The following is a 23879-nucleotide window of genomic DNA, read 5'->3' on the forward strand; positions in this document are numbered from 1 at the left end:
ATCTAGATCACAATGGAAACTTAATGACTCACTACTCAACGACCCGACACATGTAGCCCAAATACGAGAGATGCTCAATAACTACTTTGAGGAAAACAGTACACCTACAGTTTCACCCACAGTAATCTGGGAGGCCCATAAAGCCGTAGTAAGGGGACACATAATTGCCCTAGCGTCCAGGCACAAGAAAGCGAGGGAGGCCCAAATTGCCTCTCTCACAGCGGCCATTAGACGCTTAGAAAACGCTCACAAACGACACATGAACCTAGATACCTACAAAGAACTCATAGACAAGCGCTATACCCTCCAAACACTTCTGAATGCGAAAATTCAAAGGTCGCTCTTATATACTAGACACAAGTACTACACCCAGAGCGGAAAATGCGGCCGCATGTTGGCCAGGGCGATACAAAAAGAGAGGCAACAAACGTACATAACCCACGCTAAAAAATCCTCAGGGACAGTAACCCATCTACTGCCAGACATAATGCGGGAATTCCACTCTTACTACTCAAGCCTATATAACCTAAGACCCCAACCACCAGATCCAGGCGACATCCAAAATTTCCTCACAAAGAGACTAGCCCAGACAATTCCCCCAAATGCCAGGCAAATACTAGACTCTCCACTCACATCCGAAGAAGTCTCCCTAATTATAAGACAACTACCGCTGGGAAAAAGTCCCGGGCCAGATGGCTTTACAGCCAAATACTTCAAAACTTTCTCCACAATCCTGAACAAACCATTCCTAACGGCATTCAATTCCTTAAACCATGGGTACACTCTACCGCGAGAAACATTAGAAGCGCACATTACACTTATTCCCAAGCCAGGCAAGGATCTCACGGAATGTGGCAGCTACAGGCCCATTTCGCTAATAAATATTGACCTAAAATTTTTTACAAAGATATTGGCTGTCCGCCTCAAACCATACTTGCAGGGACTAGTTCACCCCGACCAGGCCGGGTTCGTGCCGGGGCGAGAAGCCAAAAATAATACCACCAAAGTGCTGAATCTCATGTATCATGCAAAGACGAAAGGGGACCCGAGCCTTATCCTCACGATCGACGCCGAAAAGGCGTTTGACAGGGTGGACTGGTCCTTGCTAACAGCCACAATGCAGGCCATGGGCTTCGGTCCCAACTGGCTATCGTGGCTCTCCGCTATTTACTCCAAGCCCGGTGCAAAAATAAGGGTCAATGGCCAACTCTCGGACACAGTTCTCATCTCTAATGGCACGAGACAAGGGTGTCCTCTATCCCCCCTTCTTTTCATCCTAACACTAGAACCCTTCCTTCAGGGAATCAGAAACAACCCGAATATCCAAGGCATACAAATAGCCGACCGGGAATACAAAGTATCTGCCTTCGCAGATGATTTACTATACACAATAAGAAACCCTGAAACATCACTACCCAACCTGTTACAAGAGATTGACCTATATGGCCTAGTGTCCAACTACAAAATGAATAGTAACAAAAGTGAGATCATCCCCTTGAACATTTCAAAGGGGTTGGAGACCAGACTTAAACAGACATACCCCTTCCATTGGCCACAGAACTCTGTGAGGTACCTGGGAATACAATTGACGAACTCCCTAAATAAAACATATGACCTCAACTTTCCCCCACTAATGGCCAGCATAGACAGGGACTTAAGAGCTTGGAACAAACCTTGGAACAAACCTCAATTCAGCTGGCTCTGCAGAGTACACATCTTAAAAATGGCCATCTTGCCGAAATTCCTTTACATTTTACAAACATTACCCATAAAGATTCCAACCTCATTCTTCAAGACGGTAGAGCACTACTTCTCCAACTTCCTGTGGGCTGGAAAACACCCAAGGACTCAATACACAAACTTAACAAGACACAAAACACAAGGCGGCCTGGGGGCACCAGACATAGAGACATACCATAGGGCAGTAATTCTATCCCGAATCTACGATTGGACAAACAATTATAACCAGAAACAATGGGTACAAATAGAAGCGACCAGCTTACAAGTTCACATTAGAACACTACCTTGGCATGACTCAGGCCTAGAACTAGTCCGCCCGCACCACAAGAACCACCCGACAATAATCCCTACACTAAGATACTGGAACAATATCAAGAAACTCGACCATATCGCCCCGCATCCATCCCCATTGTACCCAATTAGGTGTGGCGGAACCCACCTCGCCACTGGGCATTGGAGGGGCCTGGCTGCCTGCCTCTTACCTGCTGACTATGGCCCCTGGAAAATTGGTACATTTAAAGAACTATATTTGGGCATGATGTACTTTATATTGCTGCGGCTGGCCCTTTTAAAATCATCTATGGACATATTGGGACTTTTGGGACTACTGTCCCTTTAAGACTGTGGAGCATATTTCAATATACTGCCTTTAATATTACATATGTTACAATGTGTTCGGTTAACCTGGGTTATATATATGCAGCATTCATCTGATTGTTCGGTAGAATCACTCCATTCATTATATTGAGTGAAACTACCGAACAACCAGACCACCCAGGCATAAGTGTGCCTCCAATTACCGGGTAATTGGCAATCCGTGCAGTGTGGTCTTTGTCCTCTGGGTGGCCGCCATTCGGGAGCCGAACACGTGGCGGCGGCCATCTTAAACTCCCGAACAGCGGTGTTTTGCCGTCGAGTGTCTGGAACTAAAATCGGACACTCGACTAGGCAAGCACCGCTGAGACCTCCAGACTTCCAGGATTTCGTGGGGAAACTACCGAACAGCCCGCCGTTCGGTAGAAAGAAACCCACGAACTAGGGGATTCAGGCGAATCCCCCTTAGGCTACATAACACAAGTAATTCGCCTGTTTCGATTCCCTTGTTTGTGACCGACCGCAGGGCCAAAATGCATGGAACTGTTTTCGGATACTTTACCCATGCGGTCGGTCAAAACTTTGCCTGCTCCTAACTCCCAAACCCCTGGTCCGATCTGGGTGATTTTTGAGTATGTTGCTCACCCAGATCAGGGCTATCAGGGGATACCTGTTTTAGGGGTGTATCATATGTATTTGGGGTACATCCAGGAATTGGGGAAAAGTATGTACTGTATAATTATGTTAAGTGTTAATCTAAGGGGAGGAGATGTGTGGGAGGTAACATCTATGCTATTGGTTACTTTATGCCTCCCCCTAGGTGTGGCCTGTATGTGTATCATTGTAATAAAAGCCAGGCTGGATGTGCCAGTCCAGAGTTCCTGTTTTACCCTCAAAGTGAAGTGTCGTCTCATTATTGGGGGAAGGATTGATTGCATGCTGTTCCAGTTGACTGCTAGGAGTGTAAGCCTATTCGTATGGTTCCTATTCAACGGTCTACAGCATTCATATGCTTGAAGATTCATATGCTGAATCGGTTCGGTGATTGTGGTGTCTGCCAGAGTGCTTGGAGTCCTCAGGAAGCGCTAGGAGCATCCTTTAACGGAGGTACCCAGGCGGGGTGCCAGGCGATCCGTTACATTGGTGGCAAGTGGTGGGATGGCATCCTGGTGTGAGAGGAACAACACCCTGGAGACACAGGAATTATTATGGAGTGGCATAGAACCAGCGAGTCCCTGGACAGTGCTCCAGGGGGAAGAGGAGTTTAACCGGAGGTTACAGAACCTCTTGGCGCCACTGGTAAAGCCAATAGTAGAGGCAACCAGGTTGGACTGCAGTGAGAGCGCCCGACAAGAGATGTGGGAAGAAACCCTAGAGGGTGTCCAGCGTTGGCGAGGGGAGCGTCTTCCCAGCAAGGAGCAGCGATTACAAGCCAGAGTGGCCCTACGGATACCTATGCTGGGAGAACAGGCTCAGGAGGAATGGGTGATGCAACTTGATTCACTGGCATGGAGGGAACTGGGTCTCGAGGATGCATACCAAGCGCTACGTTGGTATGCGGTTCAGCGGGTTCCCGGAATGGCAAAATTTGACAAACCCAAGGGCAAGGATTATAATGGCCCTGGCTTATTATGGGGGACATTTGCAGAACTGGAATTTGGGAGTGCAGCAGAGTCACGGCTTTGGGACATATTTGACCACAGAGAGGCCGTACTGGATCTCCCTATGACCGACGACCTAAGGCCAGACCTGACTGAACTGGCTGTCCAGGAATGGGAACTGGAGCAGGATTACCAGCACCTGTTCAGCGCCAGTCAGTTACCCTATACCCCGCAAGTACCACCAGAGCAGTGGGAGATCGAACAGAATTATGCGGACTTATATGATCCAGTGACACCGCCTGTCTCTAACCTGATGGGGCTTATGGACTGTACACCATTGGGAGCAGTGAGTTTTGTTTCCCCTCCCCAACAACTAAGCCCGTCAGTAGGAGACCTGCATTTAGTATCTCCTACTACCCAACCAGCCCCAGAAATGAGGGACCTTATCGACTGGTCCTGGGAAGACCCACAGATGGCAGGTGGAGATGGGACCGTGGTCTCTCTACCGGCCCTACAGAGAGGCTGGGCAGTTGGCCCAGATCCCCAGCGGCAGTGCGTGTTACAGGGGGCTGAAGGTGCCGTCCTTGCTCCCCAGCGGCAGCCTAACACACCAAGGGGAGACAGTAAGCCCCACACCAGCACAGATGGGACCGTGGTCTCTGTGCCCAAGTTACAGGGAGCTGAAGGAGCCGTCCTTGCTCCCCAGCGGCAGTCTACGGTTCAGGGAGAGGAGTTTGTCATTCCCTCTCCCCAGCGGCAGCACAGCTCACCAAGGGGAGACAGTAAGCCCCACAACAGCACAGATGGGACCGTGGTCTCTGTGCCCAAGTTACAGGGAGCTGAAGGAGACGTCCTTGCTCCCCAGAGGCAGTCTACGGTTCAGGGAGAGGAGTTTGTCATTCCCTCTCCCCAGCGGCAGCACAGCTCACCAAGGGGAGACAGTAAGCCCCACAACCATGCAGATGGGACCGTAGTCTCTGCACCTACACCACTGGGGATAGGGACAGGCAGTCCTGGTCCCCAACAGCCAGTCAAAATATCGGAAGGGGAGACAGTCGTTTTTCCCCCACAACAGCTGGGTTCAACCAGGGGAGAGGACACCCTGGTTACTTTTTCCCCAAACCTTGGACCTACAACTGGACACAAGTGGCAGGGGGCCATCTGGACCACTACCCCCTGTGAGAAAGGACAGCCGACTATCAGAGCCCCAGACCGACTGGAGGTCTGGAGTCTGGATAGTCTAAATGGGAAAGGGGAGAAATGTGGCGGAACCCACCTCGCCACTGGGCATTGGAGGGGGCTGGCTGCCTGCCTCTTACCTGCTGACTATGGCCCCTGGAAAATTGGTACATTTAAAGAACTATATTTGGGCATGATGTATATTGCTGCTGCTGGCCCTTTTAAAATCATCTATGGACATATTGGGACTTTTGGGACTACTGTCCCTTTAAGACTGTGGAGCATATTTCAATATACTGCCTTTAATATTACATATGTTACAATGTGTTCGGTTAACCTGGGTTATATATATGCAGCATTCATCTGATTGTTCGGTAGAATCACTCCATTCATTATATTGAGTGAAACTACCGAACAACCAGACCACCCAGGCATAAGTGTGCCTCCAATTACCGTTTGCAACAATGTTGCAAATGGGTAATTGGCAATCCGTGCAGTGTGGTCTTTGTCCTCTGGGTGGCCGCCATTCGGGAGCCGAACACGTGGCGGCGGCCATCTTAAACTCCCGAACAGCGGTGTTTTGCCGTCGAGTGTCTGGAACTAAAATCGGACACTCGACTAGGCAAGCACCGCTGAGACCTCCAGACTTCCAGGATTTCGTGGGGAAACTACCGAACAGCGCGCCGTTCGGTAGAAAGAAACCCACGAACTAGGGGATTCAGGCGAATCCCCCTTAGGCTACATAACACAAGTAATTCGCCTGTTTCGATTCCCTTGTTTGTGACCGACCGCAGGGCCAAAATGCATGGAACTGTTTTCGGATACTTTACCCATGCGGTCGGTCAAAACTTTGCCTGCTCCTAACTCCCGAACCCCTGGTCCGATCTGGGTGATTTTTGAGTATGTTGCTCACCCAGATCAGGGCTATCAGGCGATACCTGTTTTAGGGGTGTATCATATGTATTTGGGGTACATCCAGGAATTGGGGAAAAGTATGTACTGTATAATTATGTTAAGTGTTAATCTAAGGGGAGGAGATGTGTGGGAGGTAACATCTATGCTATTGGTTACTTTATGCCTCCCCCTAGGTGTGGCCTGTATGTGTATCATTGTAATAAAAGCCAGGCTGGATGTGCCAGTCCAGAGTTCCTGTTTTACCCTCAAAGTGAAGTGTCGTCTCATTATTGGGGGAAGGATTGATTGCATGCTGTTCCAGTTGACTGCTAGGAGTGTAAGCCTATTCGTATGGTTCCTATTCAACGGTCTACAGCATTCATATGCTTGAAGATTCAAATGCTGAATCGGTTCGGTGATTGTGGTGTCTGCCAGAGTGCTTGGAGTCCTCAGGAAGCGCTAGGAGCATCCTTTAACGGAGGTACCCAGTCGGGGTGCCAGGCGATCCGTTACAACAAGAAACCCTTACTTCGAACCAGGCATTCCACAGAATGCATACCGTGACTTTGGGAACCAACAGGAGCAATTACTGAAAGACGTACTAAATAGCCAGGGAATGGTCCCAATCTCAGATCTAATCCCCACACCTACGCACACACCAATGCAGAGTTACAAATACACGCAACTCACGCACTTCCTACAAACGCATCCTACCCTCTCACAGGGTGACAGACCATTGACGGTATTTGAAGCTAGATCCTTTTTGGGGACTATGACAATGAAACACATCACCGTGTTCTATAAAATCTTACAGACGGATCTCCACGCCCACCTCCCAGAATTCACAAAGTCCTGGGAAAAAGACTTAAAGATCACACTAACACCTGACGATTGGGGAACTATATTTAGAAATACCTTTAAGTCCTCTAGCAATACTACCACCCAAGAGAGTAACTATAAGCGCATATCTAGATGGCACTTTACCCCAACCACAATTTGCAAATTCTTTCCAAATTCCTCCAACCTCTGCTGGAGATGCAAAAATGACACAGGGACCCCAGGCCACATCTGGTGGTTCTGCAACATAATACAATCATGCTGGAGCAAAATAACCACCATAATAACACTTATAACTGGCTACGCAATCCCACAATCTCCTGAGGCTCTCCTATTCATGCTCTTCCCCAACCCTCTACCAAAATTAACGCGCATCTTGCTCTATCATCTGCTTACAGCAGCAAATAGTCTAATTCCTCTCAAATGGAAGCAAACCAAACCCCCATCCATCAGGGAATGGATAACCAAAGTAGACACCATCAGGCAGATGGACGAGCTCTCACATTCCTTCGCTGGCACGTATGACGTGTTTACTTATACTTGGGCACCTTGGGACAAGTACATTAAAGACTCTGCTTTATCTCCACTCCACGATACATAGCCCACTTGGTCTTCTGTGAGATAGACCGATGACTACCTAATCTATCTGTAGCCACACCATTGCACACTACTTTTTCTACCTCACCGAACTAATGTTTACTGTTATCTAAGTTGACATCAATGTATTGTAGAAATTTGTCATGCTATGACCACTCCAAAGTACGAAACTTCTGTAACACTCGTGCACATTGTAACGCATTACCTGTTATGAGATTTTTGACTCCTTCTTCCTTTTCATACGATGTAAAGTGCAAAGTTAAACAATAAAAGTTTATAAATATTAAAAAAAAAAAGTGAAAGACTAGTGCTGGGTTTTAGCTAGGCAACTATATTTAGAATATATGGACATAATATCTATATAGATTCATAATGCTACAATCTTGAGAATCTGCAGTCCCCAAATAACATATAAGTACTTTATTACTGCAAACATTCTTATGTGCATGATATATGTATCTCATACATAGGGTATTGCAAGACTATGGCTGCTATATCATTTCAAATATTTATAAAATGGATCTGATAATGGTATCAGGGAGTCATATCGGACTTGGGAAAATGATGTTTGTATGCAGTAAATGGGAAATAACGTTCAGAAAGCTGTAAAATCAATCCTTGATAATTAATTACATGTTAATTACATCCACAACAATTTTATCCACAACTTTGATCACATTTACTTAATATTTCCACTAATTTATTGTATAATATTTCATCTCAAATACATAATGCAAGGCAAACATTTGAAGGCTCAATGCTTGGCAGACATATTGAAAATTAACCCTTTATTTTCTCTCTATATATGATTTTATATGATTATCAATCAACTTATATGATCTCAAATGTGCACATGTAGGCTGACAACACCATGATATATACAAGAATAATTAAATCATCATAACTTGAAGCTGTGATACAAAAGGCTTTCTCAGATCTTGATGTCAAACTGTTCTTAAATACTGACAAACCATCTTAGTAGACCATCTGACAAACTCAGATTGTAACATGAACCCGGATAATATCAGATACTAGACCTGGACCATCTGTTTTCCAAACTTTGTAATAAAAATGATGGTCTGCACAGGAACAAATATTGTCTAAATTCAGTGGTGGAGATAGCAGCATTGATTGGCATTATGGGTGAGGAGTTTGCAGTATTGATTCCAGGGCTGAGTGTTCTCTGATATTTGTTTTTTTAACCTTTATTAAAAACATTGTTTTAAAATGTACAAACAAAGATATTGTATGAACTATTGCATAATATATGTTCTATGATTTTTACATAGTTATATTATTATTATTATTATCTTGCACGTAATGTCGGTATTAACAGTAAAGAGCATATGATGTTGAATCAGATAAGAAATTATAAACATAATATTGGTTACATGGTTAAAAGGAAAACATGGATTTAAATAGCTCAATGGACATTAGGGAATGGAGGTGCCTTTTGCCCCATAGTGTTGATCCCAGCTGACCAGATTTGTGTGAAATTCTGGGCCACCTCTTCGTGAATGCATTGCCTATTCATGAAAGTTGCTTGTAGTGCCTGCACTACAGTGTAGATTGACGGTGGGTCGTGAGATTCCCAAAGTTTAGCTATGGCATTCTTGGCTGCAGTAAGGATGTGGAGGATTAGAGCTTGTTGCACCACTGAAATGGACTGAGATAGCATGTCTTAAAGAAAGCATTGATGTTCTTGTGGTAGCTTTGTAGACACGACCCTCTCAATAAGAGACTTTATTTCTGACCAGAATTGCTTGAGGGAAACACATTCCCAAAAGACGTGGGTTAATGAGCCATTAGCTGATTGACACCTCCAACATAATCCCATTAGTCACAGAAATTTGGAAAAATGTGTTACAGACATGCAGAAGTCAGATATCAGCAAAACCACAGCTTACGACTGCTTTTCCAATAAGTCATGCACTTGAATACTCTCATAGACCTTAGGGACTTCCTCCGCTTCCCCATAAGGAACAATCTTCAAAGTTATTTTTCCTATTGTTGAATAAAAATGGTTTCTGGTGGAGTGTCTCATATATGAGAGCTTGATAGCCAGTGGAGAGCGTGTTAATCTTTAATGAGGAACCCATGCACAATTTGTATTTGAGAATGAGCTGATGCTAATGAGCCATACAAGAGGCAATAAAATTCTGTATATTCAGATAAAAAAGTAATGATTTGTTCAATATCCGAGAACTTCTCCCCTTCCCAGGGAAAGCTGCAGTCATTTCGATCAACAGAGGAGGATGGCAGGACCATATAACTGTTGCTGAGAGAACTGGTTAAATTGTGGGCATGAGGCATAAATCTACGAGGGAGTAGTGTTTGCTAGTGAATAGTAAGAGTAATCTCTGCCTTGTGGAAAGCATTCTCACCTTGTGTCATGTAGTTAGTGTGCAGTCAAAACTTTGCTAGTTCTGATTTGTTTTTAAGTCAAATTCAAAAGGCTTCACAGAGTAGTGCAAATAGTACGGAGTTCTATTCAGGATCAGGAGAACAAGATTATATACAACATTTCGGCATCATGTCTTAATCATGTGTTTGATAAATTAGAATCCATACTCAAATTCAGAAGTTTTTACTTGAATTTCAGTAATGCATTTAATGAATTAAAATGAAGAGTTTTCTCTGGAAAACCAAACATAGAAAGTGTGATCTCTTATGTCGTTTCAGCAAACAACAGTTTAATACAATCTTATGCATCTCCAGATTTTACCTTTTGTAAAAGAAGCACAGGTTATTTTCTAACTTTAATAAATGTTTAATTATTTAAGTCGTTGCATAAAGGAGAATATATATTTCTTACATTAGTACATTTCAATGGTAATTGAAAGTATTTTCAATAATTTTAATTTCACATTCTCCTTTGAAATTTTTAATTACAAATATTCTGGTCTAGGTTTGTAAAATGGGTTATTCATGTAACAGTTTAAATAAAAGAAAAACATTTGTAATTTAATAAAAAAATACCTCTCCAGTCAAATGCTCAGAAATACGTTAAAATCGTAAGTAAACTTTTGACTTACTTGTAATCCTCTCTGAAATACTTTATGGCCCATAAAATTAGCCAACATTCGAATTAAGGCTGCCCCCTGTGGATAAAATATACTGGTTAGTATTTTATATTCAGCATCGTGGAGACAATATATCAACTCTATTCGTTAATAAGAATGCAAACACAGCTGGCTGTATTCCAGAACTCATTGCAATAGATTGCCGTAACTCTTATGCCCTGCAGGCATTCTTACAAAGAACTCTATGATGCGTGTGGGCTGGATATCCTGCTTCTTGCAGAGATATTGGATACTAAAACCAATTTCAGGATAGAGAGGACATCAGACCAGGTGAGTTGAAATAAAAGAAAACAACTGTATTTGCTGATCTGTAAAAGCAGATCTATCAGCATGTACAGTAATTAAATCACACAATAATAAGAAATAACCAAAGTAACACTCAACGGCAAATAATATACCGCTGATAGCTTTATCGGCGGTAATGATATATAATGGTTTCTTAAATATTTACCTACTTCTAAAAGAGTAATGGATTTATTAACCTTAGAAGAGTTTATAAAATCAATGAAAATATTTTTAACAGTGAGGTCATATGTATAGCATTTATTTGCCTAATTAATCAATTAGTAGAAAAATCGATATCAATTTCTAGAAACCATGCATTATTTTGTGTCTTTCTGAGCAGTTAGGTCCATATTAAGACCATATTTTAACCCACTAAGAAGACCACAGAAGTTAATAGCATGACGTAAGGAGACAGTAATGCATTCTTATAAATAGCTTTTTTATGAAAAGGATAAAGTTCAAATATGTGTATAAAACATTAGACACTAGTGTAATACATTTCAGTGCTCTATAAAGCTGGGATTTAGAGAAAGCAAGCAACGAGAGCTGCAAGGAGACTTGGAATAAAATAACCTTTTCCATTTAAAACCACAGCTGATTGGGTGGGCAGGGTTCTAAGCCGATCTGAATCCAACTAAAAACAGTTAGTGACAAGAAAATGCATAACTGATAAACTAAAAAAAAAAAATAAATAATAATAATAATAATAATAATAATAATAATAATAATAATAATAATAATAATAATAAGTGCACATGCCCTATTCTTTTTACCATAAATGTAAATGTTATTTTTTTTTTATTTAGATTTAAAAACTATGAATATTTTATTTGATTTCTTTTTTACATTTTGACAATTTTGAATTAAAAGAAGAAAACGGAAGCAAATTTATGGAGTCAGAGGCAGACATTTTTCTTATCTCTATTATGTTACATTTTAAAGGGTTAATCTGGCCTTCTTGATGGCTTCTGCTTTTAGAAGTGAGCATGTAGTCATACAGAGAAACGTGCCTTTTTGTGCAGGTGCCCAGTGAACTGGTAACAAGTCCTGGGAGTGTGCCTGAAGGGGGAAGCCTATTTATCCTTTCCATACCACTATCAGCCCTCCAATGCCCTCACTGCTATGCCTCCCTCCCTATATTTCTTATTATTCCTCCATTTTTTCTACTCCCTTCCCTCCCTTTTTCATCCCCATTCCCTCCCCGACTAAATAGTTACTTCCCGAGTAAATAGAGATTTGACTTTATTTTTGTCTAATTCGTCACTGATAAGATAACACCAGATGCCTAATTCAAAGCACCAACCAGAATGGATGATTGTCTGAACCTCATAATAGTTACTAATGTGATATGGAATCACTTGTAAAATAGTGAACATAATATGACGACATTTGAAATTAACTAAAAAAACAAATTCATAATTTTTAAGGATATCTTGCCAACTCATTGACTGCTGTGGATTTTTCTCTGGGACATAAATGGATTGTATTTCCCATTAGGAATTAAATATAAAACAAATAAATTAAAACTGATATGACTTATTTGGCATTAAAAATTAAGAAAAAGCCATTTAAAACATTTAAGTTAGCTGTTTTGATGGCAACACATGTAAAATGTCCCTCTACCATTATAGTGTGAAGTTGGACATTGATGAGAATGCACTTTGGTTAGTCCCTGGTTGGATCTCAAACAAGTTTTTGCTCACTCAATTAACAGTTATATTGTTTGATCCTAATAAGATATGTGGGATTATTAATTATAACAAATAATTTATATTGTTGTTTTTAAATATTTGAGAAGTATTTTGTGAATATATATATATATATATATATATATATATATATATATATATATATTAAGTTTCTAAAGCACTCATACCAATTCTGATTTTTTTTTAAAAAAGATTGAGCTAATGCACAGTTTGGTTATTTTTTTCTTTTTTCTTTTTTTTCTTTTTTTTCATTTTTTTTTTCATTATGCACCTTCAAGGGGCTTTGACTTTTTCCATTCTGTGAGTGCTTCCAGTGGCATTCCAATAGCATTTGCTTTTCCTTTCTAAGTGTGTTTTGTTCTTACCAGTAAACTAATGAGGGTGCCACTGTGAGGTTAATGCTAAAGGAATATTAAAGACTTCTCTAGGGCTGCACCATTCTTGTGAAACTCCCTTCCCTTTTCCGTTAGATGCTCACCCAGTCTCCACTCCTTCAAAAAATCACTAAAAAAATCACTTTTTCACAAACGCATATCAATTAAACTGTTAATGGATCCTAACTAATTCCTCTCCTGCAACTGTCATTTAAAAAAAAAAGCACCAAGTCTTCAGTGAATACTATTCTACCAATCTACTTCCCTAATACTATCCTTCCTTTTGTCACTTTACCCCACTCCGTCTAGCACGTAAGCTCATTGAGCAGGGCCCTCAACCCCCTCTGTTCATGTGCGTCAAACTTGTCTGGTTACAACTACATGTCTGTTCGTCCACCCATTGTAAAACGCTATGGAATTTGTTTGCGCTATATAAAAAAAAAAATAATAATAATAATAAAGTAAAATAAAGTTTAAGCAACCCTGCTTGACATCATAACCTCGGAGAGATAAGAAATATGCAATGTTTTACACATACGATCCTGCAGATTGCCCCACTTTCCCAGAATATAGTTGGAGGAAGACAAATAGTACCTCGTAACTATGACCCAGATCTGCACTCATAGTGCTATCCAACAAAATATTTCCATGACAAAGGAAGGCTTACTGAAAGGAATCCATTTTTCCCACTGGAAAATATCAAAGGACGGCTATCTGAGCTAGTGCTGATCCGATTAGATTTTCTGCATATTCAAAGAATGTTATGATAGCTTCTTTCATGGTATCAAAAACCGTGTTGTGTTTGCATTTTTTTTTTACTTTTTTTTTATTTTACAAAGAAACCTGTAAAAGGCTGTTTTCACAATACTACGGTGAGAATGTACACATGTTATCCATTACCAAAGCAAAATATCAATTAAATGGATTAAAAATAGGTTTCACACAGACAGCATTAAAATTTAGGTCAGCAATAGCTAGCAGAGAACTCAATGGTTATTGTTATCATGTATTACGCATCATTTTAAGGATGCTAAAGGTGATTTTAGATATGTAAAAAGGTCTTAGAAATGTGGGTATTTTGATATGAGTTTGCTATTCCAAACTTTCATCAGGACAAAAAAAAATTTGATATATCAAACGGAAACAATGATTTTTATTTGGGAGCAATAAAAGCTACGTTTTAATACTATATAAGTCCTGGGTATCAAGCTATCTGAATACTGGCTGTTATACTCTGACTGACAAGCACCGGGCAAGTAGCCTACAATACATGGAGTGCAGGATCCTTTGGTTTATATATATATTTGCTAATGGCATATATTAGCATAATGGTAATATTGTTTGTGTATTTTATCTAATTAAAGGTTTTTTGGTTACTACCCTATGCCAATTATCTTTTTTATACACAATTTAATGTTTTTTATATTTTTACCTGGCTTCTATTTATTTTATCGTTTAAATACAAGTTTATCAGAGGTGGAGATCATACCACCAACGCTGATATCACTTGCTGATCGCTGATACTTGTAAGTACATTTTTATTTACATTCATTTTATACCATGAGAGCACAATCAGTTGTTTTTTATATACCCTTCTCCTCAGTGTCGTACATCACCCCTTCCAGAAGACTACCACCACATATCCTATAAGTGGGGATCATACCGCTGTACGCCCTTCCCACCTGAGCTGGCTATAGCGCTTTCAAATGTCAGTTGAATATATATATATATATATACTTATTTCTCTTCACTCATATTGGTCCATGCATTCTATACGATTGGTCTCCTTCACTTTTTGTCTTTCAAACAAGGGGAACAATAGGACTACTAGATGCACTGAGGATATCACATCTCTAAAAAGCACCCTAAAAGACATTTATCTCTAGAGTGCAATTCTGAACCGTTTGAACTATTTAAGTGTACAACTAGTATCCTCATTATTACTCCTCATATTGCACTTAATTTATATACTTTATCTCTTTGCTGTTATAAGATACAGTGCATTTTATTATCTGCTGATACATTTTTAAATACATTATATTATTATCATATTTGGCACAGCCCTGCACTACTGTTTTCTGTGTTTTACATTTGCTCCACTTAGCCTGCTATTTGGAGAATTTCTGATCTAATAATTCCTGTTTTCTGACTCTCAATTTTCTGACTGTGATCCTTTAATGTCCAATTTTTTGGGCTCTTCTTCCTGCCATTATTCTTTATTTACGATGTAGATGTCTGTTCCGCATTCAGTCTCAAGATGTAGATGTCTTTTCCGCATTCAGTGTTTTACTTGTAAATGTTTATTGGACTCTGCATCTGTTCTTCTGCATACATAAGCTAAGATTTACATCACTTTTCCTAGTAAACGTTTGACTCAACTCTAATCTGTACAGAATTCTGCTTCCTGCCCTCTACATGTTCCTCGCTGCACAACTTTCTGTCACTCAGCATTCCACTAAGAATAAAGTTTAAACCCAAGCTTCTACAGACAAAGCCCTCTATGCCACTATCAAGTCTAACACCTACAATTATTAAGTTGACTAATAGTCATTTCCACTACTCTTCACGGTCCAAAACTCTTTACCTGTCTTCTCAAATACTCTCTTTTCCAAATATGCAGAGGGAGAGAAACGTGCCCTTGCAGAGAAAAATATTTGAAAACCAGCAATGGTAGACAAGCTGTACTTTATGAGCTAAATTTTAAACAGTTGTACTACTATGCACATTTTTGGAAAGGGCTAGCCTAGGTTACAAATTTTGTTACGATAAAACCCTAATATAAAATATATCCCAAGGTATAATTTGTACAAGATAGGTAACTACTGGCCTAAAATAATGTTTCAAATAATAATATTATTAATAAATAACCATTTGTTTTCACGTTCACCAGATTTGTGGTCTTTTACCAAGTAAACATGAAAACGGTGTTAATACAAATAAAAATGGGAAGATGCTTTGCTGTATGTCAAAGAATATAATAAGATATAATAACATAGCTATTTTTTACAATGTTAAAAATGCTTACTCTACAATCACAGAGAGAACATTTTCCAATATCGAAAAAGTAATAAAAATGTAGTAGAATATGCCCAGAAAATTAAACAAAACAAAACAAAGAAATCTTTGAACAACAAACAAAATTTCAACTACATATTGTCATATGTAGTTTTCAAGATATGGACATTTTAGTTGTCATATAGTAGACAAATGTATGCCATTTTTCTACCTGTATAAATTTGTTTAGCTTATAATAGTTTCAAATAAGTTAGTTGTTTAGTAAATATATAAAATATATTTTCCTAATGGTATAATTTATACAATTTGTTCACATGCCTGGCATTATAGTCATTAGATGTTACGTTTACGTAACAGTAAAACTTTGTAACATGTATTTTTTTTTTTACATTTAAGGAAATACTGATGCTAAAATTTATAGTAACATGTTTTTAATAAAAATCTATTCTTGAGCTTTATTTGGGAGACTAAATTTGATACACACAGGAAGCCTTTGAGAGTGCTTTGATACAGTCCATAAGGCAGTCTTAGCTAAACAGTTATAATTCAGAAAGGTACATCATTTGAGTCAATTTGAGTGACACTTTATAGATAGTTAACCCACGATGCAAATAACTAAAAATAATAAAGTTACATGGCATGGCACACATACTCCATGCTCCTTTTAAACAATATAAAATTCCATGTATGCACTGTGCCAGCAGAATTTCTACCAAATATGTAGATTGAGAGAAAAATGTATTTCAACATATGTCATTCTCCACCTGTCAAGCAATTCTTTGGCATTGATTTCCTACATAGTGGCACATGTGCTATATTTATTCTCGTTATTCCTCCAGCCAGTAGTGTCTTGCTTAGTCTAGAAGAGTATAGGAATGGAGAGAATGGAGGAATGGAGTGAATGATGCCACTCTGTTCAGGCACAATATCCTGGTAATGAAGTGAGCATGTCAGAATCATGTAGAAGGATTGTCCTGGGGATAATGGGGAAGACAAGGTGTATACTTTTTCATCAGCAATCACCAGCATCCTCCTAACAAAAGGACTATGTTACTTTGATGGATCTCCAGTGAATCCTATGTGCAGGTCCCACTTGGTAAATGGAGCTGTGAAGGTGTAGGAAGGCTGCTTGTCGTTTTGTATTTGTTCAGTGTATGCCTGTGGGATTGTGTGTGTGTAGATGGGGTGGTTTGTGATGTAGATCATGCAGTATATGTAAAGGGGCTCTGGGTTTATATATAGGGGGTATAGAGTGTGTATATAGGGGGTAGCATGTGTGTATGTGGGGGGTGTAGTGTGTGTACTGTGACAAAATACATTTATTTGCCATCCCTGCTTTTACCTTGCAGGTACCTGATTGTTAGGTAGCTGTATATCTGGTCTGCACCTCTGCTGAGGACAGACCATAAGATTCTCTCTCATAAGCTCCCACACCTACTGTGTCAGAGCATTGCCTTGGTAACCTGTTGCAATGCTCTGACACTAACCTCCAGATCTGCAGAGGTGCTGGCTCGCCCCTCAGCCTGGTATTAGGGCATCATCCCAGCATTAACATTTGGTGGGGCCAGTGAGAGAGATGTGTGTTTGCCTCAACCTATGGCCACTGCAGTTTGCATGGAGGCCAGTACAAACCTGAGACTACTAATCCAACAAGTAAAAACATGACTTAGCTACAATCCAGAACAAGTGCTGGGTGGCTTATTAACCCCTTAAGGACACATGACGTGTGTGACACGTCATGATTCCCTTTTATTCCAGAAGTTTGGTCCTTAAGGGGTTAAAGAGTATCAAGTATTCCTGCTTATGTTTTTTTTCTGCATAAAGTACAATTCTTTAATTTTGTTTGCTGGGTCCCTATCATTGGTAAAACAATAGCAAAACATCTGCTAAATTATTTACATTTATTTTTATCCAGAAGATGCAAAATAATTAAACATGGAGGTCATTTCTACATCAGCCATCGCCAAAATACTGTACATTCTGTAGGTATTATCTACAATACATCACACAAATGGCCTACCTATCCTCCTGAGTGTACTGCAAAAAAGCTTCACTAAAGACGTATTTCATCAGATGAACTCTAAGCAGGTTTTGTCACTGCCATGTACTGCTGTTACTGACCATTTTAATCTGTACAGAGGGATACTGCAAGCTGTTTTTAGACAGCAACAGAAGGAGATATTTAAAATTAATGATGATGCCGAGTAAGCGTAATGTAGTTTCTAGCCAATTGGCGAGAATACTAACCTCCGTGTAACAGTCACCTTGACACCTCTTGAACCTAATATGTTTGTTATGTTGTATATAAAAAGGTAGGGAACACATTTGTGTAAGTGCCAGTTGTAAAATAACCACTTGTCAGAAATCATGCAACATTTCCCCTACCTCTTGTAACAAAATAACTGACATGTATCAATCAGCATATAAACATTTCAAATTTCCATTCTTGCCAGAAACAGAATTTTATTTTATTCTTGATTAGACAGACAGGGGTGTATTCTGGTTATGTGCGGCCTAAGGCATGACTAAACGTGGCAACCCCTCCTTCCAAATTTTTCTTCCTGACCCGCACCCTCACTGATGCATGCACTGACATATACTCACTGACAGATACACAGTCATTGTCACACACACTGTTTAACCAACACACACTTTCAATGAAACCTACACATTCACAGACATACTCACTCATTCACAGTTACACTCACTCACAGTTACACACACTCACATTCACCGACAGACACACATGCACACTAAGTGACAGACACACATTCACTGACAGACATACACACTCACTGACAAGATACACATGCACATTCACTGACAGACGAACACATTCACTGACAGACACGCATACACACATGACAGGAACCCTGAGGTGGCCAGCCAGGGCATTTGAGGGGCGGCTTTTTTTGCTGCCCCCCCAAAAAAAATTACAGCCCAAGGTAAATGCCTTGCCATCCTTGCGCTAAATACAGTGCTGCATACAGACTTTATTTAAAATAATATACAAATGTAAATAAATATAACTGAAATATATTTATCTCTAAATATCCCACATTGTGCAAGTCTGTATGGAAAATGGTATATGCTCCATCTTTCATACAGACACCAGGATTTGGCAAAGATCTCTGGGCTAATTCCGGCTCTCTGGCTTTCTGTCAATCCTTTTCCACAGTGGTGCTCAGTTGGGAAGAAGATATAGTTACCCGAACCTCTCTCCCTGGAGCTGCTGTATTCCTCTTCTGCCCCATCTTCAGCTCCTGGAGGTGTCTCCAGCCAGGAGTACATATCTCTAGTGTGCACCTGTGCCTGAGCTAAAATATAAAATATAGGCTCTATAACAGATCCTCCGAGGCCACATGGACCACCATAAAATATCTCACACACTCATACCCTACAAACGTTTATGTCAACTCCCTATTATTATCTTTACATTGAAAGCTCACAAGTTATCTTGCTAAGCACTTTGTATGAACGTACAGCATTTGCAAGATTGCAAGCTCACGGGCAGAGCCCTCTGTTCCTTTTGTATCAAGTATGACTTCATTATTTGTCTCTATTACCTTAATTGAACAGTGCAGTGATATATGTTGGCACTATAAAAATGCCAAATAATGATAATAATAATAATAATTATAAAGAAATACCAAAGCCATTTATTTATAACACCAGAAGATGCCTGCTCACATCATTTGTTATAGGTGGCTTGGGAAATGGCAGAAGCTGCTTAAAGGAATACTATATCATTAGGAATATAAACTTGTATCCCCAAAGCCATATTGTCCAGCTACCTATCTAGAATCCCCCACCCTGTGTGAGTGTTTGGAAGGTGAGATTAAGTTACCTTACAGCCCTCGCTGTGCCTATCTCCACAATGATACTCCACATCCTCGGCTGAGATCATCAAGATTGACGATCCCAGCCAATTCAATTTTTCTGTATTAGGAAGCATTGGGAGGCTAGTGCCCATTCGCTGCAAAATGCTGCACTGCACCAATAAAATGCTGCTCTTGGAGCATTTGATCTATAACTAAGTTTTACTCAGATATAGCAGAGGACAGCCACAAGACAGTTCATGAGAGCCACTAGAGGCGTGTTAACCCTGCAACGTAAACATGTTTTACACTGCAGTTTTTTTTTTAAAAAAGTAATACTGCACCCAGAATACTTCATTAAGATGAACCTTCATGAAGTATTGGCAGAAATCAGCTCTTATATGATGCAAACTAGTCATTACTTTGTATCAGAATTTTTCAAGCTGTGTTGGAATTTCAACACAATAAAAATGTATCAATAAAAATGCTATGTTTATTACACATCAGATGACAGTGCTCAGAAAAATGAATACACACCTCCAGTAACTTAATTTTATTTTATTTGCACAGGTGCTCTCATTCATCTTTCCTAATGAATGAGGTGCAGCTCTCAACTAAATTTCACATCTTTTTCTTCTATTAAATCATAAAATCTTTTAGAAATCAACAAACTTGCTTTACTTTTCTTTTCTTTTTTTAAGTGAGATACTATAGAACAGGATTTTTAATTTAATTTAATTGTATTATGTATGTTATGTTTTATCTTCTTTTATTGTTCTTATCATTTATTATATTATTCATTTTAGTTTTGTTTCTTTTCAAAATGTGTCAAACTGCATATTATACCAAGTGAGATATGCTTTAATTTGCATCAGCGTTGTCTAGGTGACTGTAATTTTCGTTTACTGAGTCATTAATGTATTGTTGATCTTTCAGAGACAGTGTCCTCAAAAACGATCACACAAAGTCTCTGTAAGTGAGATGTAAGAAATTAATTGGTAATGTATTATTCTTCGTATTTATTAGTTAAAGCAGCACTGCCACGTTCATGCGTTTTTTTTTTTTTTTTAAACAAATCCTTTTTTGTCCCTCTAGTTTTCTCTGTGTTTATTTATTGAAATTCTCCTTAGTTTTCAGTTATATCAGAAAATGTGGGGACTACTTTTTTTTTTGTGGTCTGTGGGAGTGTGGTCTATGGGACTCTTTTGAAATGGACAGAGGTTAAGTAAAAGTCCATTTCACTTGCTAAGTTAATTTACCCACAATCCATCAGTAAAAAGAATCCCACAGATGGGCAAACCACAGACATAATTGATAGAGGATAGCAAAATGGTGGTACCAAGGTTATTGAGATCTCTCCAAAGGAAGAAAAGATAATAAGTATAAATAAAGAAAAAGTTTCAAGGGGTGAGTATATTCTTTAAAAATAAGGAAAGAAAAACTGAAACAAAAAAAAACACATGACAGTACTGCTTTTAAAGTGTAAGCACCATAACAACTTTGCAGCTTCGTAAAAGTTATAATGGAGAAAAAAACCTATTCTTTCCAGAGTGGCTTTATAATAGCAGTCATTTTCAAAAATTGCTGCAGCCAAAAGACTGTCTTATGAATCAGTTATCTGGAAATTATAAAATTGACTTCCGTTTTTTGACAACCAACATCTGTTCAATATGTACATTAGATGCACAATATGAATGGCCAACAATTCTACCGCATACTCCTGAGAGACCGAGAGCCACAGCCACAAGCATGTGACAGTGTGGAGATTGCTGCAAAGATCCTGGATTACAAAAATATGAACCAGATTAAGAAAAGATTGATAGCTGCCGCAGTTGGGTTGCTTTTAACCTATTCAGTGGTTTCACGGATCTTTCTGGTGAGTTGAACATTGACCGGGGGATAACTTAAATATATTCGATAAGAAACAAAAACATAGTGCAGAATGAAACTTCTGATTGGTAGACCTTATTTCTGATCTGCAAAGAGTTTGTCTTTAGAACTTGTAGAAATTAGTATTTTTCACTTTTATCTATTTATTTATTTTATGTATTATTATTATTAAAATGATTACTTTTTATTAAATTATTTATTTATGCAATAAATCAAAATGATCCTGATGAAAGTCCTAAGAGAGGACTGAAACGTTGATCCTAGACCTTATGTTTTAATTCTTGTTGAATAAAGAAGATTTTTAACTGAAGACCGTGAGTGCTACCATCACTACTTTTCACTGGATATTTAAAGTCCCAGGTTAAGCACCCGGCAAGTATACTTTATTATTAGAGCCTGAGTGTAAGGATTCTTCATTATTTTGTATATATATATATATATATATATATATATATATATACCAGGTTTCTTCACTTTAGCTAGCCTTGACATTCATTAGTTATTCTTCTTTGAGTGACATTTAAGAAGTGAATAGATGAGCTATACATATGGCTCCAATTGCATTATTCAATTTGGAAATACTTAATAGTTTCAATCAAATGGGAAATCATTCAATATTGAGATAAGATAAGAGTAATCAGCATTAGATATGAGTGTTGTAGTCTGTTTTAAATGTTTCAGCACTCTAGTACCGAAACCACACATGAACATGGCACAAAAATAAGGAAAATTGGACACAAACAAGAGAAAAGCAAGTCTGATTCAGACACCCTGTTCTTTTGTTCTCTTATTTGTGTTATAAATTACCTGCTACAATACTGGAACTAGGGATTTGTAAAAAACTAACTTGATACAATATAAAAGCAATGTATTTTTTGAATCACTGGTCTTGAAAGAATTGTTTCTGTGAACCTTCAATACTTAAAGTACTACTCACTTTGGAGGGAGAATTCTAAAATGTGTTTTTGTATTCAACTACTCTTTCTTTATTTTAACTCAATTTCCATTAATGTATTTACTATTCTGTTTATTTTATTCATTGTACACTAATTTTCTCAAACAATATATTTCTATTTCAGTTTTGTTTCTATTACTCAAATATTAAGGATATTTGAGTATTAATTATTTCTTCTGGGTCTTGGGTCCCTCTATATATAAATGATTCACAATAAAACATAATGAATTTACTTTTTATAGCAATTTAGTTAATATTTGCTTCAGTAGCAACAGTAAACATTTTTAAAGGTAATAGTAATATATAAAAAATAACTATCCATTGCTATCATCATGTTATAATGACATACCCTACAACCAAGTAAGGCAATGACTCCCCCCAAATAATATAAGCAGACCAAGGCCTGATTTAATATTGTTGGATATGTTTTTCAAATAATTTTACATTTTTTGGACACTTTAAAAAATATATTTTTTGAAAAATATTAAAATATCATACAATATAGCATATATAAAAAATATGCCGCAACCTGAAACATTTAGCAGCTTTGTTCACCAAAAACAAAATTAGGATTTGGGGGTGTGTGTGGGGGGGGGGGGGGGGGGGGTAGGGAATTGAGCTAAAAACATTAAATATGTATTATTTGTTTTTCATAATATTTCAAAATTACTTTAAAAATGTTAACATTTATCCAGCAATTCTAAAAGGTTGTACAGACCTGCCACTGTAATCAAAACAAACTCTTATTTTGAAATTTCAATAATACTCTTTTATTATTACCCAAATCTACACACTTCAAATAGTAACAAAATGGAGTAATAGATCTGCTTCCTGTTATTGTATGTACTAGGTGGCTGGACATCGTACTGGGTGAGGAGAACAGTTTACTCAGAGAGTCTGCGTATGGCCATTCATGGCTAATGGTGGCCAATGGTCTGGAGACCTCTCGGACCACTGCCGAACATGACTTGGAATGCACTGTTATATTAACCGCTAACTATACCCCACATTTCTTTCATAAAAAATTTTGATTTTTAATTTAATAGTGGTCCAAGATCAGAGGGAGATCTGTCCTGTACTAAGGAAAAGCATCCATAAGGCAGTCTGTGCTTTAAGTAGTCTACAGGACTCTTTCTCTACATAATTTATAAAATATTTAAAGTGTGCAATACAATACAGCTGCTGTCAGACTGCTGTTTTCTGTATGAACTGCATTAATTCTTTATACGTATGGCTTTACTTTAATAAGATGATGATTTATACCTTTTGTGAACACAAAGCATGATAAATATAGTGTGTTTCACATAC

At 38.8% G+C, this 23879-nt stretch overlaps 1 protein-coding gene across 1 annotated transcript in view; it reads right to left on the reverse strand.

The window, feature by feature from the left end:
- TRHDE (thyrotropin releasing hormone degrading enzyme) overlaps window positions 1-23879 on the reverse strand; it is a 768585-nt gene that overhangs the window by 249600 nt on the left and 495106 nt on the right. Inside the window, exon 8 of the mRNA XM_063446120.1 lies at window positions 10478-10543. Within this exon, the coding sequence (XP_063302190.1) occupies window positions 10478-10543 (66 nt within the window). The remainder of the gene's footprint in view (window positions 1-10477; window positions 10544-23879) is intronic.

The sequence above is a fragment of the Pelobates fuscus genome, chromosome 3 (genome assembly GCF_036172605.1).
Source record: "Pelobates fuscus isolate aPelFus1 chromosome 3, aPelFus1.pri, whole genome shotgun sequence".
Lineage (NCBI taxonomy): Eukaryota > Metazoa > Chordata > Amphibia > Anura > Pelobatidae > Pelobates > Pelobates fuscus.